This window comes from Thyridium curvatum, assembly GCF_004353045.1.
Source record: "Thyridium curvatum strain D216 chromosome Unknown NODE_3_length_876553_cov_77.224826, whole genome shotgun sequence".
Classification (NCBI taxonomy): domain Eukaryota; kingdom Fungi; phylum Ascomycota; class Sordariomycetes; order Thyridiales; family Thyridiaceae; genus Thyridium; species Thyridium curvatum.
In genome coordinates, this window is record NW_022156758.1 from 349,831 (window position 1) to 365,694 (window position 15,864).

The 15,864-nt window shown below is 54.7% G+C and overlaps 8 protein-coding genes across 8 annotated transcripts; 1 reads left to right on the forward strand and 7 right to left on the reverse strand.

Moving 5' to 3' along the window:
- Window positions 1-693: 693 nt before the first annotated feature.
- On the reverse strand, window positions 694-1,694 carry E0L32_000803 (uncharacterized protein; the record flags this gene model as incomplete). Its single annotated transcript, XM_031142853.1, has 4 exons — window positions 694-1,190; window positions 1,260-1,341; window positions 1,412-1,538; window positions 1,600-1,694. The coding sequence occupies 4 exons, from the start codon at window positions 1,692-1,694 to the stop codon at window positions 694-696; spliced, it is 801 nt and encodes a 266-aa protein (XP_030994337.1).
- Window positions 1,695-2,107: 413 nt separating this feature from the next.
- On the reverse strand, window positions 2,108-2,605 carry E0L32_000804 (uncharacterized protein; the record flags this gene model as incomplete). Its single annotated transcript, XM_031142864.1, has 1 exon — window positions 2,108-2,605. One exon carries the CDS (start codon window positions 2,603-2,605, stop codon window positions 2,108-2,110), a length of 498 nt encoding a protein of 165 aa, XP_030994338.1.
- A 51-nt stretch (window positions 2,606-2,656) lies between these two features.
- On the reverse strand, window positions 2,657-3,098 carry E0L32_000805 (uncharacterized protein; the record flags this gene model as incomplete). Its single annotated transcript, XM_031142875.1, has 2 exons — window positions 2,657-2,788; window positions 2,856-3,098. The coding sequence occupies 2 exons, from the start codon at window positions 3,096-3,098 to the stop codon at window positions 2,657-2,659; spliced, it is 375 nt and encodes a 124-aa protein (XP_030994339.1).
- A 791-nt stretch (window positions 3,099-3,889) lies between these two features.
- On the reverse strand, window positions 3,890-5,204 carry E0L32_000806 (uncharacterized protein; the record flags this gene model as incomplete). The annotated part of the gene is made up of 4 exons (XM_031142886.1): window positions 3,890-4,102; window positions 4,202-4,737; window positions 4,793-4,880; window positions 4,935-5,204. 4 exons carry the CDS (start codon window positions 5,202-5,204, stop codon window positions 3,890-3,892), a joined length of 1,107 nt encoding a protein of 368 aa, XP_030994340.1.
- Window positions 5,205-5,828: 624 nt separating this feature from the next.
- Window positions 5,829-6,884, reverse strand: E0L32_000807 (uncharacterized protein; the record flags this gene model as incomplete). Its single annotated transcript, XM_031142898.1, has 2 exons — window positions 5,829-6,587; window positions 6,642-6,884. The coding sequence occupies 2 exons, from the start codon at window positions 6,882-6,884 to the stop codon at window positions 5,829-5,831; spliced, it is 1,002 nt and encodes a 333-aa protein (XP_030994341.1).
- An 822-nt stretch (window positions 6,885-7,706) lies between these two features.
- E0L32_000808 (uncharacterized protein) lies at window positions 7,707-11,155 on the reverse strand (the record flags this gene model as incomplete). Its single annotated transcript, XM_031142909.1, has 5 exons — window positions 7,707-8,017; window positions 8,067-8,147; window positions 8,205-8,380; window positions 8,634-8,687; window positions 8,922-11,155. The coding sequence occupies 5 exons, from the start codon at window positions 11,153-11,155 to the stop codon at window positions 7,707-7,709; spliced, it is 2,856 nt and encodes a 951-aa protein (XP_030994342.1).
- A 597-nt stretch (window positions 11,156-11,752) lies between these two features.
- On the forward strand, window positions 11,753-13,636 carry E0L32_000809 (uncharacterized protein; the record flags this gene model as incomplete). Its single annotated transcript, XM_031142920.1, has 3 exons — window positions 11,753-12,001; window positions 12,071-13,217; window positions 13,275-13,636. The coding sequence occupies 3 exons, from the start codon at window positions 11,753-11,755 to the stop codon at window positions 13,634-13,636; spliced, it is 1,758 nt and encodes a 585-aa protein (XP_030994343.1).
- A 543-nt stretch (window positions 13,637-14,179) lies between these two features.
- Window positions 14,180-15,619, reverse strand: E0L32_000810 (uncharacterized protein; the record flags this gene model as incomplete). Its single annotated transcript, XM_031142931.1, has 1 exon — window positions 14,180-15,619. One exon carries the CDS (start codon window positions 15,617-15,619, stop codon window positions 14,180-14,182), a length of 1,440 nt encoding a protein of 479 aa, XP_030994344.1.
- Window positions 15,620-15,864: the final 245 nt, after the last annotated feature.

Genomic DNA, 15,864 nt, shown 5'->3' on the forward strand with positions numbered 1-15,864 from the left:
TCGACGCCACCAAGCCCGAGGCCAGACTTGCCTCTGGGGCCGATAACGGGTTGCAGAGGCTAAAAAGTAGTCGTGGTGCTGCAGGCTGCCTGATGCCCCGCATGCTGTGCGCTGCGTGAGGGAGCTGGGCCGGCCCAACCGGGTTGGTGGCCGGGCGTGGGATCCACGCGGCCTAGCCTCTACGTGGTGGGCGGGGAGGAGTAGGTGCTGGATCTACGGGCGTGGGGCCGGTCGACCAATGGATCCAATACGATCTTTACATGTTGAATCGAGGCCACAGTGTTGCTTTGGTTCAGAGAGAACGAGACGAGAATCGTTGGAATCCATACATTATCCCGCACACGGCGGTGATTGACGAACATGGCGGTGTAGCCATGATCGGAGACGAGACTGGAGCTTCAAACGATGATGGAAGCAATGTATTTGGGCCCCTCTAAATCCCTCGGAGCTGTGAAGAGCGGCCGATGGCCACCAGTCGCGAGACTTTTGCCGCAAGGATACTAGATTAATTTCATACTACTTTATTGCTAGTCTCTACTCGGAAGATAGTAAAAGGTCTGTGTTGTTTCAAGGCCAGGCCAAGATCAACTCAGCTCAGCGGCTGGGCTTTATCGAAGGAAGTTGGACTTACCACTCTCCTTCTTGGAAGTGTTCAAGAACGCTTGGCCTTCAATGCAAACGCAGTCATATCCACTAGTCATCCAACTTCAAAGTCTGCTCAAGGTAGAGCTCATCCCACTCTTTACCAAGGGTCCAATCCGTCAGGACCTTCCTCTCGTCCGCGGCATCCAAATTGCTGTCCCGATGCACCAAGTGGACGTTCAGCACATCCGCAGCGAAATCTGGTATCGCTACGCATGTCTCGCGAAAGACAGCCGACTGGATGGAAAGATTCCAGATATTGTGCCCAAGTGAGAGGACGAGGTAGCGTCCAAAGTTGAGGGCGTGCGGGTAGTCGATGTAAAAAGTGGTGATACCTTCGCACATGGCAGCAATGGCATCGCCCATCTCGGGTCCTCCACCTAGTACATAGTCCAGGGTGGTATTAGATACCTCCTTGAACGTCGCTTTCAAGACCGAGCCAAGGGCTGGGATGAGGAAATAGTCCCCCAACGCCCACAGGATGATAAGGGCCCTGAATCGGCCACAGCCCTCCTTTTCCGTAACCGTGTCCAGTGTCCTCAGGATATCTACCGCCCGACACAGTCAGCCATGCGCAAATACAGCAGAGAGCGCGACAACACGCAAATAGTACATACCTCCTCCATATAGGAAGTGGAGTAGATATCCAATCATGACTGGGGTAAACGACTGGACGTGGACGTGACTGGTCCTGGCCTCCTGCTTTACTATCAGCGCTCGGCTCGGAGATCGACAAGGTATTTGGAGAGAGGCCCTTTAAAAGACGTACCTCAAATGAACCGGTAAAGGCCTTTTTGAAATAGTCGCTCCGAGAGCACAACATCACTTTGTGGACATGCCATGTCTGGTCCTCGCAAGTGATGGTGGAGTCGGATAGAGAGCCTGAGTCCAGTAGTCTGTTCGTGGATCAAGTCAGTCTGGATGCCGCAAATTTGTGTTTCTGGAAACTGGACTGACCGTAGACCCTCTGAGACGAAGCCCTGATTCTTGGTGCCCAGTTGGTGGCTTGATTTCCAAGCAGTGTCTACTACTGGTGTCTGCTGAGATGTCATTGGGCTGGAGACAGGTGGACAATCTGGACGATGGGTTGGATTCAGAGAAATAAAAGTTGCAATAAACCGCTGCAGCTCTTGCGTTTAGATGCGATCACTTAAGTGATGTACTTGTTTAATTCAAAGACCGGAGCGATCCGGGGTTGAATGGTTCCCCCCCGAAATTACCCTCAAATCGCCTCATCTCGAGCAGGTTATTCTTCCAAAAGGCCGCCCATGACACTCCTGCCACGTGTTTGAAAATTGTGCTACGAATTCCCGCCCTCCCAGGAAAGCATGAAGAATAGAGTAAAGTTTCAATAAAGTTATGATATAAATCATCGATCAGTGCAGATGTGAGAGCCCTGGAAGAACTATTGTTCGTCACCGTTCCGGACCAAAGAGCGTCACCTCAAAGAGGATGACCTCATTTCTCATCCCCAGGTCGAGTCCACATCACTGCAGCCTCCCTGACCCCAATCGTCAGCTCCAGACTTGCCCGTTCCCCAGTCAGACGCCCACTTTCCCCATCCGTTGTTCTTGTCGCGTCCCCATCGTTCAGCGCCAGCGTCGCCGGAAACCGCCGGGCTGCAAAAGATGCCCCGAGCTTGGGTGGCCTCGGCTTTGTCCAACGAGGCTTTGAACATGTCCGCTCCGAAAGCCGGAACTTCGTCGACCACCTGGCGGATGGCGGTGCCCTTGGTCCACGAGGTGTCTGCGTTGTTGAACAGAGTGACCAAGGCCTTCTGGCAGGGCTGCGCATGCGGGTGGTCGATGTAGGCAGCGACGACGCCGTCTTTGCAGGGGAGGACGCAGGTGCTAAGGTATCTGTTCTGGAGGGCCTCGATCGACTGCTTGGTAAGGAGTTGGAGCTGGAAGAAGTCGCCCATGACCCAGAGGAGGACGCAGGCTTTGCAAGCAGAGATCTCCATGGTGTCGACTGCGTGCTTGACCGTGTGGGCAATGTCTGGTGTTTGATACGATTAGTGAGGAAGATAAGTGATTTCCAGAAAAGAAAAAGAGCGTGACATGCCTCCAGTGTAGAGGTAGACCAGGATACAGTCTACCAAATCAGAATCCTGATCCTCGATGCGGATCTCATCTATGAGACCCTGCTGTGAGCCATGTCAGTATGGAAAGCAAAACGAAAGTAAAAGACAGGGCGAGAACGAGGCTGCTCACCTCGGGGCCGCCACCCATGGCATTCTTGAGCCACTGGCTACGGGAACCGAGAATGGCCTTATGAGCGCTCCACTTTCGGTCACCGCAGATGATCTTGATATCGGTGAGGTAGCCCGAACGGAGAAGCCTGAAGAGAATGAGCAGTGAGTCACACTTATCATCGAGGTGTCGGCGAGCATACTTGAGATCAGACTGGGAGATGCGAGGGGAAACAGAAATGTCGGTCATTTTCGAATGCGCCATTGCCAATGAAGGAGTACGTGAAGGATTTGATGAAGCGTCCAGCAGAAGGATTGACAGTGGTATAGGGAATGCGATGATCTTGGGAGACTAAGTAGCGATGAAGATCTGGAGGATGATCTCAAGAAGTAGCAACAGTGCCAAGAGCTGCCAGCATATGCGGCATATGTGGAAGCCGAAGATGATTGAATGAAGGGAAATATTGGGACTTCTCAAGGAATGTGGATTTAAAAAGACTGAATTTCGAAGAAGTGTGGATTTGGAAGGGGCATGGCAGAACTCGAGATGATTCAAAATTATCGATCTTTTTGTCATCTGATCTCGAACAAATGAAAGTCGCGCTTGCACTTCCAGGTTCTTTCTTTGAACTTTCCTAGTAGGCTTGCCTGATCATCGATTCAATGTTGCATTAAACACCAAACTTGAGGAGACAATGCCAAGGATATCTCTGCCGCCTGACTGGCTGTGAAGTGCGTCCAGTCGCTGTAATGAAGGATGAGAGTGATCATTCCCATCTTCAAAACTCCACGAGCTTAATCATTATGTTGTTCTCAGACATGGAACCGCCCTTTTGGGGGCAAGAGTGTATCTACTGCGTATATACGTATCTTACTGTGACCATACACACTAGATAACACATCCGACCGAGCATTATGGGACGCAATATGCTATTTTTCTATCTAGCTGCTGTCATTTTGTCATCAACAAACAGCCTGGTTTGTTCGCTGCTCTACCAGTGCAGGGCAAGTGTCATGAGTAGGATATCCCCTCATACCCTAGCTAAGCCGTCAATGCTACCACTTAAGATTCTCCACTACACTTCTAGTAGGGTACAAAGCCCCCTTGTACAGGTCGATGTAAAAGTCGGGAGGAAGTGTATGAAGTGTCAAGATGTGGTCTTCAGAGAGGTCGGCCCATGTCTCGTAGAAAAAGCCCACAAGTTTCGTTCCCAGACCAGAGACATAATGCCTTTGACAGACAAACTTCCAATATCCTCCACCCAGCTCCTGATGTCACACATTGTTAGCATGAACGGCCCACATGAAGCAAGACTACTCCCACGGAAGTCTCCTATCGCGGCAATTACCGCACCGGATCCGCCAGACCTTGGTCTTGGTCGTTGTATCAGGGTCGTCGACTGTGAAATACACTGCGGGCATGTCGTCCACTTCCTCTACTATGTTACAAAAATCGCATTCAGTAAAATCATCAGGAAGGCTCCAGCCGGCGCGATCACAAAACTCGCCGGCCGAGTTGCCGGAGTTAGTGACGCCATCGAGCAGACCGACGGCAAGCTCGGGGATCTCGCGGTACAGCTCCTGGAATCCAGGGTCATCGAAAAGAGTGACCCTTGCATCGTAGACCAAGTCGAGCAAGAGCCTCTGGCATCGCTTGGCGTTGCTGAAGACACCATACGCAAGGCGGATGGCTGAGAATATGTGTGCCGTGTCGCATTGGGGCTTGGGCAAGACACACATTGAGGTGCGGGCAATGCGGCAGTCGCGCTCCAGTGCCTCGAGGGCCTTTTCTTGGAGATATGGTAGTCTGAAGAAATCTCCCAAGGCCCAGCAAATGATGTGGCCGTCCCAACTGCTTTCGCAGTAGCCGAGATGCGCGGCCATCTCAATCGTGGTATTAACATCTGCAAATCTGTCAGATCGTGTACGCTCAAAGGAGTGTATGAAGGGACAAGATACCGTCGGTATATAGATAGAGCAGCAGCATTCTAACGCTTTTAGCATCAAAAATGTCATTCTCGATGCGCACCTCACCGTCAGAAGCCTCCTTTATGACCATTAGTGTTGTGTGTTGGGATAGCTCAGGTTCATGAAGACTTACTTTATACACACCTTTCAATGCTAGCCAGAACCACGGACTTCTTGTACAGATGATAGATTTGTGAACACGCCAGGTGAAGTCGCCACAGCTCACTAGGACATCTGCATAATTGCCACTCTGGAGCAATGTGAGATCGCAAGTGGCTCTGTCAGAGAGGTTTCTGGTGATGTGCTCCTGATCCTTTTCCGAGGACGCCGAAAATTGAGCCTTCTGTATGTCAAACAACGTCTGAGTTGTCTGAGCCGCCTGAGTCGTAGCAGATCCGGGCATGTTGCGGACAGAAAAAGAAGCCTGGGTTAAACCTGAGCCTCAGTTCTTCGTAACCAAAGGCCTAAATATCGTAATGGGTGTGTCAGAAGGTCCTGAGTCGAGTTGTTGACAAATCGTGGTCAAGGACCAAGGCGAATGCCACTCGGTGGACAGAACAATACTTTTTCTTTTATACTTTTTGGGATCAAGGCAAACAAGTCAATAGAACATAGAATCAGAATGAGATTGTCTTTTATTATTAGCGCTAGGCGTGAAACAATGTTCTTTATCAGCATTGTCAATGCTCTACGGGGGAAAGGCAACAATGACATTGTAGCTATGACAACAACGACAGGATCAAAGTACACCTGAGATTTTGTCTACAACTAGCAATGCCCCAGTAATAGACTGCCAAGACTGTGTCCGCACAGTCCATTGGTCAAACAACAACAGACCAACGAGTGCCCTTTTGGTCTCAGATAAAAAAGGGGCATTGTTTCTTCAGCAGCCATACGTGCCCAGAATGTATCGACGTTATCAAACGCCAACCCTTCCTTCCAAACAATTCCTTTCCACAAGAAGTAACATCTCCGCCTTTGACCCGCCGTTGAACGGACACAAATTACCACCAGATAGACACGCCGGTCAAATCAAGTTGGGTATCGGCTCCCAAGGGAGGTTCCAATACTTGGGGCAGGACGTGCATCGAAACTTCCACGAAGCCTGGCTGTTGGCCGTGTCTCTCCACGTAAAGTACACCGCCTCCCGGGGCGGGCTGGCGTCGTAGATCTTCTCATTACAAATCACGCAATGGATGAGATCGGGAGTGGCCATGTCCGAAATACCACCGCAATACCTTCCCGCGCTGTCCCAGTCCAGGACGGCCTTGAACATGTCGCTGGCAAAGGCGGGGACATTGTCGATGAGTGCCCTGAAAGACGGATCGGTGAACATACGGAGCCTTCCGTCGTAGAACAAGTCTAAGAGGAGCTTCTGGCAAGGCTTGGCGTGGGGGAACTCTTCAAAGGCAGCTCGGACTCCCTCTTCCAAGCAATCGGTGTAGTACGCAATGGGCGAATTGACCACACACATGGTAGTCCGAGCGCGGCGACCCCAGCCATCCATCATCCAAAGCGCCTCGTTGGCAAGTTTGGGCAGCTGGAAGAAATGGCCGAGGCTCCAGAGGATGACCCCAGCTCTCCATACATTTGCATCCTTGAGCTCGAAGAGCCTCATCCTTGCTAGATGAACACCTGGGGGCCGGACCGTGGTTAGTATTCCCTCTGATAGGAAGTCGGTCCTTGAAGAATCCTTACTTTGGGTGTAAATGTACATCAAAAGGCATTCCACCGAGTCTTTGTCGTAATCGACTTCATAGACTGGAATTTCGCCAGGAGTCTCTTCCTATTCAATGATGAACATAGGAACACATAACCGGGATCGAGAGTTAATACAGACCTGGTAATCGCCATCCAGAGCTCTGAAAAACCAGCGGCTTCTAGTACAAAGAATTGCCTTGTGCACATTCCACACAGTACCTCGACAGACGATCTGAGCATCGGCGAATCTGCCCGTCTGAAGAAGGGCCAGATCCGAACTCGCCGTGCGATTGAGACCCAGGATAGTGTGGGGCCGTATCGAGAACGCCTCCAAGCTGATGGGAGATCCCGATCTCGTCGGGCTGGCGCGGTCGGTTGCCATGCTGATAACAGGTCGTGGAACTGCCTCGCGAGGGTAAGGCTGTGATGACCAGGATGTAGGACTCAAAGAGGTGCCTACTATATGCGAACAGGAGAAAGAGAAAGTAAAGTGTGTCTGATGACCTCCTGAGAGTTTTGTGGGAAGATTGGAACTTGGCGGACCGTGCTTAGAACTGACCCATTTCCACGCACGAACTGTGACGTGACGAAGTGGTTAGTTTCTCAGCCTTGACGGTTTTAGTTGACAACGTCACCGCACAGTAAACTTTGTTCGAAGACGTGGACTTGCGCGGAGGTATGTTGTTTGCTTGATGCACACTGTCATAGGCGCCGCGCATCAAACCCCAGTTCACTCACGCTGTCAATCTCCTACCCGCTCCAGATTACCCTGAAGATGTGTTGAGTGATGTGAACCGAGAGCGTGATTCAAGGAGAACTAGCCCTGCAAGATCACATGACGCATCACCTTATGCCAGTCCTCCTCTGCCAGGGATTCAAGGATTGCTCCGTGGGCCTTCTGGTAGTCTTTGCCCGTGACAATGTCGTGCTCAAAGACCATCTTTTAACGAACCACTAGATAGTGCTAAACAGCCTCCTCTCGAAACGCGTAAATACGCCGAGTTTTATCTAGTGCCAGCCCAGGGGCGCAAGGCTCTGTCTGACAGAGTGGAACGGGGAATCAGGCCAGAGTTGAAGAAACCAATCCATCAGAGACTTGCTCGCACAGCTTCCGGCCACCCTATTGTCACTGTATAACAACTTTTGCGATTGGGCCAGGCAAGTCACACTCAGGACACCAAGATATGTAACTATTCATCCTCTGTCAAATGGCGACCTCGCCCGATGGCGTTGGCTCCGCACGGATGGTGCCGTCATACAAGGATGGCAGGCTCTGCGTCAGGTCCTTGACGAGGTCCTCGAAGAGTTCTTCGTCTAATACCTCTCCCCGGATCACGAAGTTCGCGAAGTTGTCGTTATGCCTGTTCTCGAAGTCCCATGCCTCTCTCTGAACGGGGACGACCGCATGGTCGAGGCCGAAGTACTCCGCCGCTTCCCAGAGCAGGGCGAGGGTCTGGATCTCTGGGTGCTTGCCCTCTTTGGTGGCGATCGACATCATGAAGTCTGGAGACAGGACTGTGATTAGTCAAGAAGAATAGGCAAATGGGCTTTTCCCCCTACTCACTTCCGGTGTAGATCCACACAAGGAGGGCCTCGATCATTCTAGGCTCGTGGTTAAGCTTGATGCTCTTTTCCCGTTCCTCACCTTCCTATTAATTGGTTAGCCTCGCGTGATGCCAGCCAAGCCGTGGGATGGACATACCTCTAAAGATGGAAGAAGAAACGTTGCGGAACCAGGCGCTGCGGAAGCAGACAATGTTGGTGTGGATCGGGTAGGACTCGTCTTTGCAGAAAATAGTCGCATCGGACTGGAAGCCGCTCAAGAAAAGGCTGTAGTTGTGCTCGTTAGGGTGATCTTGGAGAAAGGCTCCGAGGTCTCTGACATTGTGTCGATCGGGAGTAGGTAAGTGGAAGAAGAGTGTGTCTGAAGGCTAAGTCGGTGCTGTGGGCTGGATAGAGCAGTTGTCAGAAGATCACCGAGGATTGACTTGGACTAGATTGGAAGGAAGGAGAAGAAGAAGAAGAGATTCAATAAAGGCGTCGCTGTTCAAATAAAGGCTCCCTGACAATGAACTCGGCTAATCCTGACTTGAGGGCGAGAAGTCCGATTTGTCATAGTACCCCGCAGGACGTGCCTCGAACGTGAGCTGTGAAGCTACTTGGAGTTGGGGCATTGGCAGGAGTCCTGCGTAAGTATCAGCTAGTTATGTTACAGCTGCATACCTAGGTACAATGGCTGCAACAGCTGCTCAGTTGAACCCCGTAACTACTTGGGTAGAGGCCAAACAGCATTGAGCACCTAGCACACTACTTGCCTGGTTGAGAGCAGTGACCAAAACAATGAAAGACTCCACGGATGCATGTAAGTAAATAGCCAATACCGCCCTGCCATCTACTCTAGCCCGGCCGCAGCATATACGGCGCCATCCCCCATTTCGAGTTCCGCCGCATCCTGAGCGCTCTCGTCAGGATCGACTCTTCGTCATCTTCGCCATCTTCGTCCTCTGCGTAGTCCTCCTCGTCGTAGTCATCCATCTCTTCTTCTCCATCGTCGTCCGAGACTTGAAAGCCCGTCGCCTCATTGCCGACAGCGCCGGGCAGATAGCCCATGTACTGGACCTGCGGCGTGATCGAAACAACGCCGACAAAAGGTATGGGCAAGACCAGCGTATCTTGATCCTCCCCCATAGCTTCCGCGCCGGAGTTACTCCCCCCAAGCAACTGCCCCCCAGGCTTGCGGTACGTCACCACCACCTCCGCCCCAGCCGCCTCCAGCGCTAATAAACGCGGCAGCACATCTTCCGCAGCGCTCTTGGCCGCTATGACCGAGGTATACGAGTACACGTCATCGTCCCCGTCATCTTCGTCGTCTTCATCGTCGCCCGCAAGCCGCATCCCTTCCATCGCGATGGACGCCATTTTACGGTCCTCCGAGAGCTGCGCGTCGTTAGGAGCACCCGTGGCCGCCATGCCGCCGATGAGAGCTGTAGGTGATCGAGCGTAGCTGTCCAGTAGTCGGACGAGGAGTAACGTCGCGGCGGCCAGCCATGCGTAGTGGTCGACGAGCCGGATGTAGCCTGCGGTGCGCTCGCAGGAGCGGAGGTAGTTGAAACGTCGGAGCAGGTCGCGGCTTGCCTGGACGCAGATATTGCGGCTGTTGCTGATGCGATTACGGTTCCGACTGTGTTCGTGTTGGCGGTGCCCGGTGGTGCTGTTGTTGTTTGTGGTCGTGAGGGTCTCGCCGAGTATTGCCTGTAGCATAGATGGGAGCTCGGCTAGTAGGAGGAGATGCGAGTGAAAGATCTGCGCCTTGATCTTGGTCATGATTCCGAATAGTTGCTTGTTGTCGTCCACGTCACTGAGGCTGGGCGTGCCCCGCCACCCGCTCTGCATCGCACTCATCGCTTGTTCGAGTTCGGTGAGGATCTGGTGCGTGGTGTCCAAGTCTTCAAAGTGCGGATCGCATACGCTTCTCTCAATCAGGTGGCTGGCGATAGATGTATGTCGCCTTTCCAGCGCTATCGTAGCCGACAGATCGTCGTCGCCTGTCATGACCTCGTCCGGCAAGAATGTCAGAGTATCGTCCGGGTACGGTACCGAGGCCGGTAGGTCCAGCGCCAAGCATAGTGCAAGCTCGCTGTGCACGAGGCGGTGCCATATTACCTGCAGGTCTACTACTTGGCCATCTATCTGCTGCGTGAGAGATTTCGGGGTTGCACTGGGTCCGTATCGGCGGCCTTGGAATCCCATGAGATGCACGGCAGAGATTGCCCTCCTGCAGGTCATCCAAGACAGGCGCGGGCTGCCATTGTGTGCGTGATACAGCACCTCGAGCCAGAGGCACTCCAGGCCTTCGATACTATCGGTGGTGAATTTATCATGCGATGTCACTAACGTCGTGGCCGTTTCTGCCAAGTTCCGAGCCAGCGCACGGGGCGGTCGGGTCAGTTTGACCAGCTGCTGGTATTTGGTACTGCTGGGCCCTGCGGAACCTGCCGCGTGCAGATGTTTGAGCACGCCAGCGAGCAGAAGCATGCGTCGTGCAATGAGCACCGGGTGTGTATCTTGTGTGAACTCTTGTGGACCCCATAGCTTCTCCGACTCGAATGCGACTCTCCTCTCGAGTTGGCTCGCCGGTGACAACAGCGCTAGAGGCAGGTAAAGCGCTAGGCTATCGCCGGTGCCGGCGATGATGCGGAGATCTGAGGGTGATGGGAAAGCTGCTAGCAGCGCTTGCGATATTTCTCGGCACTTTGACCGAGTCTCATGGCAAGGCGCACTCGGTAGTAACGATGCAGGTACAGATCTACTGAGGCTGACCGGAGGCGACGGCGAAATGGCGGGTGAAGCGACGTGGCCGGCGACCTGCTCAGCCAGCTGCTGGATCATAGACTCGAGCCGGCCGATGCGGTCCCCCACCAGCCGGCTCTTGGACGAGGGGCCCGGGTCCTGCTCCGGGAACTCCTGGCCGACGCACTCGAGGCAGCGGCGGGAGCAGCCGATGCACACCTCGTCCGTGGGGTTGGCGTACGTGCACTTGACCTTGCGGCGCTTGCAGGCCCAGCAGCTGCGCGTGCCCTTGCGCGTCTTCCGCCGCTTCAGGGACCGCCCCGCGTCGATGTTGCCGCTACTGCTGTGGGAATGGGACGCCATGGCGGAAGATGCCGGGAGGAGGCCGCGGTGGAGCGTAGTGGCCTTCAGACGGCGCTGGGCCGAAGTTCGTCGGCCCTTGCGCACTTGGAAAATAGCCCTGGATTTAATGCCAGCTAAGGTGCCCGTGGATCACCCATCGAAAAGGTAAGAAAGCCCTAGTCCCGCGTCATGGCAGGGGTTGCGGGTGTGAAATCTGCGATTGATTTTGTTTGCTGAGCCGAACGGCGGTGATTTTTGGGTTGGGAGAAAGGGAGAGTGACGTCGATGGCGGCTTCCCTTTGAACAAATCGCCCGCCGCGGCGGTAAGACCGAACGGCGGTTGAACGACCCAATTAAATCCGGGACCCGGCAACCAACACTTAAACCCGGAATTGCGGCAGAAGCTCCCAGACACAGGGGAGTGAACGTAAAAATGCCTGCTATTTTAAACAATGAACCTTCCTAAAAAGCACAGTTCTATCAGAGAGGATTGATCTGGGCTTGACTTTGACTCTTGTGCCAACGCGATCAATTCTCCAGTCCAGACATCTCACGAAGTATTGCGAGAAAAAGAACAACTCCAAAAGCTTTGGAAAACGCGACTATCAAGCAGCAAAGATGGATAACTCGCCGGCCAAAGAGCCTGTCGAACGCGACGCGACAGCACACCATGGAGTACACGAGCCTGACATGAGCCACGATCAGGCCCTGAATGGGGAGAAGAAGAGGGATCTCGAGGGCGGCAATGCCTCGGAAGGCACTGAAGAGCCTCCTGCGGCGGCTGCAGATGACTACCCGGCAGGCCTGACACTGGCTCTAATTGTTGTGGCGCTGGCCATGAGCATGTTTCTTGTTGCTTTGGACATGGTGAGTTAGTTCCCTCTGGGACAGCTACGCGTTGTGACCGCACAACTAACCTCAATCTCCTTCACCCAGACAATTATCGCGACCGCTGTTCCCAAGATCACCGACGACTTCCACAGCCTCGAGGACATTGCTTGGTACGGCTCAGCCTTTTTCGTTACTTCCGGCGGCTTCCAGTCCTCGTGGGGCAAGGCTTTCAAGTACTTCTCCCTCAAGTACACATACCTCGCCGCCATCTTCATCTTTGAGCTAGGCAGTCTCATTTGCGGTGTGGCACCTACCTCAACGGCTCTCGTGGTTGGTCGAGCTATCGCCGGTGTCGGTGCAGCCGGTGTCAGCTCTGGAACCTACACGCTCATCGCCTTTGCCGCCCGTCCCGAGAAGCGCCCTGTTTTCGTCGGCATCTTTGGGCTCTGTTTTGGCATCGCCTCCGTGGTCGGCCCCCTGATCGGTGGTGCCTTCACCGACAATGTTACCTGGCGCTGGTGCTTTTACATCAACCTGCCCATCGGCGGTCTGTCAGCCTTCCTGGTCTTTCTCTTCTACCGCACGCCAGCGTGGGCCAAGCCCGCCGAAGCCACCTGGCGCGAGAAGTTTCTCCAGATGGATCCCGTGGGCACGGTGCTGGCTCTGGGCGCGATCATCGCCTACATCCTGGCCATGCAGTACGGCGGCCAGACCATGCCTTGGTCCTCCTCGACAGTGATCGGCCTGCTGGTGGGATTTGTCGTCATCACGGCCGTGTTCATCGGCTGGGAGATGTACGCCGGAGAGCGAGCCATGATGCCTCCCCGTCTGATGAAGACGCGCGTCTTGTGGTTCAACGCGACCTGGGCCTTCCTCATGATCGGCGCTTACTTCGCCACCGTGTACTACCTGCCCGTCTACTTCCAGAGCATCGACAACCTGAGCCCGACTGGGTCCGGAGTGCGCAGCTTGCCGCTGATTCTGACCACCAGTGTTGCCATTATCATCCTGGGAATGACGGTCAAGTACTTCGCCGCCCGCACGATCTACGTCATGGGCTTCTGCGCGGCTGTCGCCGCCGTTGCGATTGGCTTGATGATTACCTTTGACATCGGCACCTCGCTCGGCAAGCAGGTCGGGTACCAGCTTCTTGCCGGCTTCGCGCTCGGCTTCCCTTTCCAGCTGCCTGTCATCAATGCTCAGACCCAGTCCAAGCCGGAGGACCTTGCCATCGTCACTGCCATCGTCATCTGTGAGTTGTCTGCTGACCTCCCGATCCACTAATGTACTAACAAAGTGCACAAAATAGTCTCCGAGACAATTGCCGGCGCCATCCTCCTCTCAGCTGCGCAATGCGCGTTCGTCAACCAGATGCTCAAGAGCATCGTCCACACCGCCCCCGAAGTCGAGCCAGCCAAGCTCATCGTGACCGGCGTTTCCGAGATCCGCGACGTGTTCCCGCCCGAGCAGATCCCCGGCATTCTGCTCGCGTACATGGACGGCCTGCGCATCCCCTTTGCCATCGCGACGGCGACTGCTGGTGCGGCTTTCGTTCTGGCCTGCGTCGTCCTCGTTCTTCCTAACCGCACCGGTAAGACGGCTACTGCGGCCGGACTCGAGTCTAGCAGCGCCTCGGAGGCGACCAAAGAGGAGCCATCAAGTTCCAACTGAAGTGTTCTTTCTCATCGTCTAGGCGGGTTTCTTTTTCGCCGAAACCAGTACCGGGTGGTTGATTGCTATTGTGGAATAGATGATAGACATACCGCGTCGCACTTTACACCTTGTATTTCTTTCTTGTCAGGCCCTCGTGGCTAGAAAAGTGCAACCTTTCATACTCAAACTTCGATGATACAGAGATTGTAATTGAAACGAATAAAATAGAATACCATCGGCTGCATGCCCCGTGAAGAATTGTTCGTGGAGCGATGATGGCTCCATTTTACAATCTCTACGTCATAGCACCGATGACATAACCATCATAAAGTAGATCAACAAGATAGAGATATTACTTCCTTGCCATCCTCCCTCCACTCAGCCCTGCCAAGGCCATCCCCCACCATACGGAAACATCCCAGTCGCCCAGCTTTTTAGATCAAGCGGTACTAACCTCAAAGTGCTTAAAGCCAACACTTGCTAAACCTAAAAACAACCACCAAGAACACTAAACCGAGAAGATCATGATAGGTAGTATCATTGTGTCCGTGCTTGCTTTGCTCACTTAAGGACACCCTTGACAACATCGGGCATCAGGTGGTGCGTAAAGTTCCAGAGCTCCCCGGAGTTGTGCGTCAGGATCGCCGATCCCGCATACCACGTGCTCTTCTGCCCCTGCAGGGCCAAGAAGTCCTCGTAGAACCCGGCCGCAATGTCCTCGGCGCCGACCTGCATCTTGAACGGCGAGTGGCTCGCGAACGCCGGGAAGTTGACCACCCGGCCCTTCCCCTGCTCCAGCCGGCTCACCACGGCCGCGACCTCGGCCTCGACGGCCGCCTGCGTCTGCTCGGCCTCGTACGCGAACCAGTACATGAACATGCCCGGCACGACGGTCGGCAGGATCTCGTACTTCCCGTTCTGCGGCACGTTGTACTTGACGCTGCCGTCGAGCTTGATGTTGCGGTACTTTTGCCCCTGGCGGAGCCCCGTCGTGTTGACGACGCCGACGTAGAAGGCGCTGTGCGTGAAGCGGCCGAAGACGCCCCGCTCGGCGGCGTCGAGCCCGAACGGCTCCATGTTGCCCGGGGTCGGCGGGATCGTGAGCACAAGCCGCTTGGCGCGCACGCGCGTGACGCTGCCGATCGGCGACGCGACCACCAGCTCGACGCCGGCGGCGCCCCGCGTGCCCGACACGACGGTCGACTCGAGCAGGACGTTGTCATCGCCGAGCTCGTTGTGCGCCGCGGCGTACAGCGCGCCGTTGTCGTGCTTGCTCGTCGTCATGTCCGGGACGCCGCCAGACCCCGGACCGGAGTAGCGGACGGCGTCGATGAAGACGCTGTCAAAGTACTTCATGATGTTGAGCGTCGTCTGCTGCAGGAACGGCGGGTTGGCCACGCCGTTGGCAATCCACCATATCACCCACGCCTGCTCCTGCAGGCCGTACTTCTCGATGAACTCGCCGAAGGGCAGGAGCAGGTCCTCGGGCACCGGATAGGGGATCCAGCTGAAACCCCGGGGCGCGGCGTCGGGCCACCGCGACAGGAAGGCGGCGTAGGAGGAGAAATTGAAGTTGGGCGTATAATTGGCGGCTACGGCGCCCGTGTCAAAGTCGACGTAGGTGGTATTGTCGGCGCCAAAGATGAAGGGCTCGATGGGGATGTCGTAGCGGGCGAAGAAGTTGGTCGTCACGCTCGTGTTGGCGAAGCCCTGCACACCAAAGTCGATGGCGGCGCCCGAGGCCGGGTCGATGAATGTGTTTTGGTGTCCGCCTAGGCGGCCTTCCTTCTCAATCAAGACGACGCTGGCGCCGAGGTCCTGCAGGCGGATGGCCGAGTACGTGCCTGAGGCGCCGCCGCCGACCACAATGACGTCGCGCTCAATGACGTCCTCGTCCACAGGGCTGCAGGTGTCGCAAGCACTTCCGCAGGAAGCTCTGGCGGGCGAGGCCAGGTTGGCAGCGAGGGCCGAGAGGATGACGAGGGATGCTGAGGCCCGCATTGTGAGTGATTTGCACGGTGGGCAATGGACCGACTTCCTAGACAACACTTGTTGCAACTGGCGATTGGCACATGCCTTGACGATTCAACTGACTAGCTGGACTCGACATCGTGTGCACTTTGCCTCTCTTTTGTGCTTGACACGACTTTGATCATACTTTCTTGACTCTTTCATGCTACGCGTCCTGGGACTTTTGCCAAGCTCTTTACCAAGGAACTGGGTCCGGAGCATTTCCCGAGTCCCTG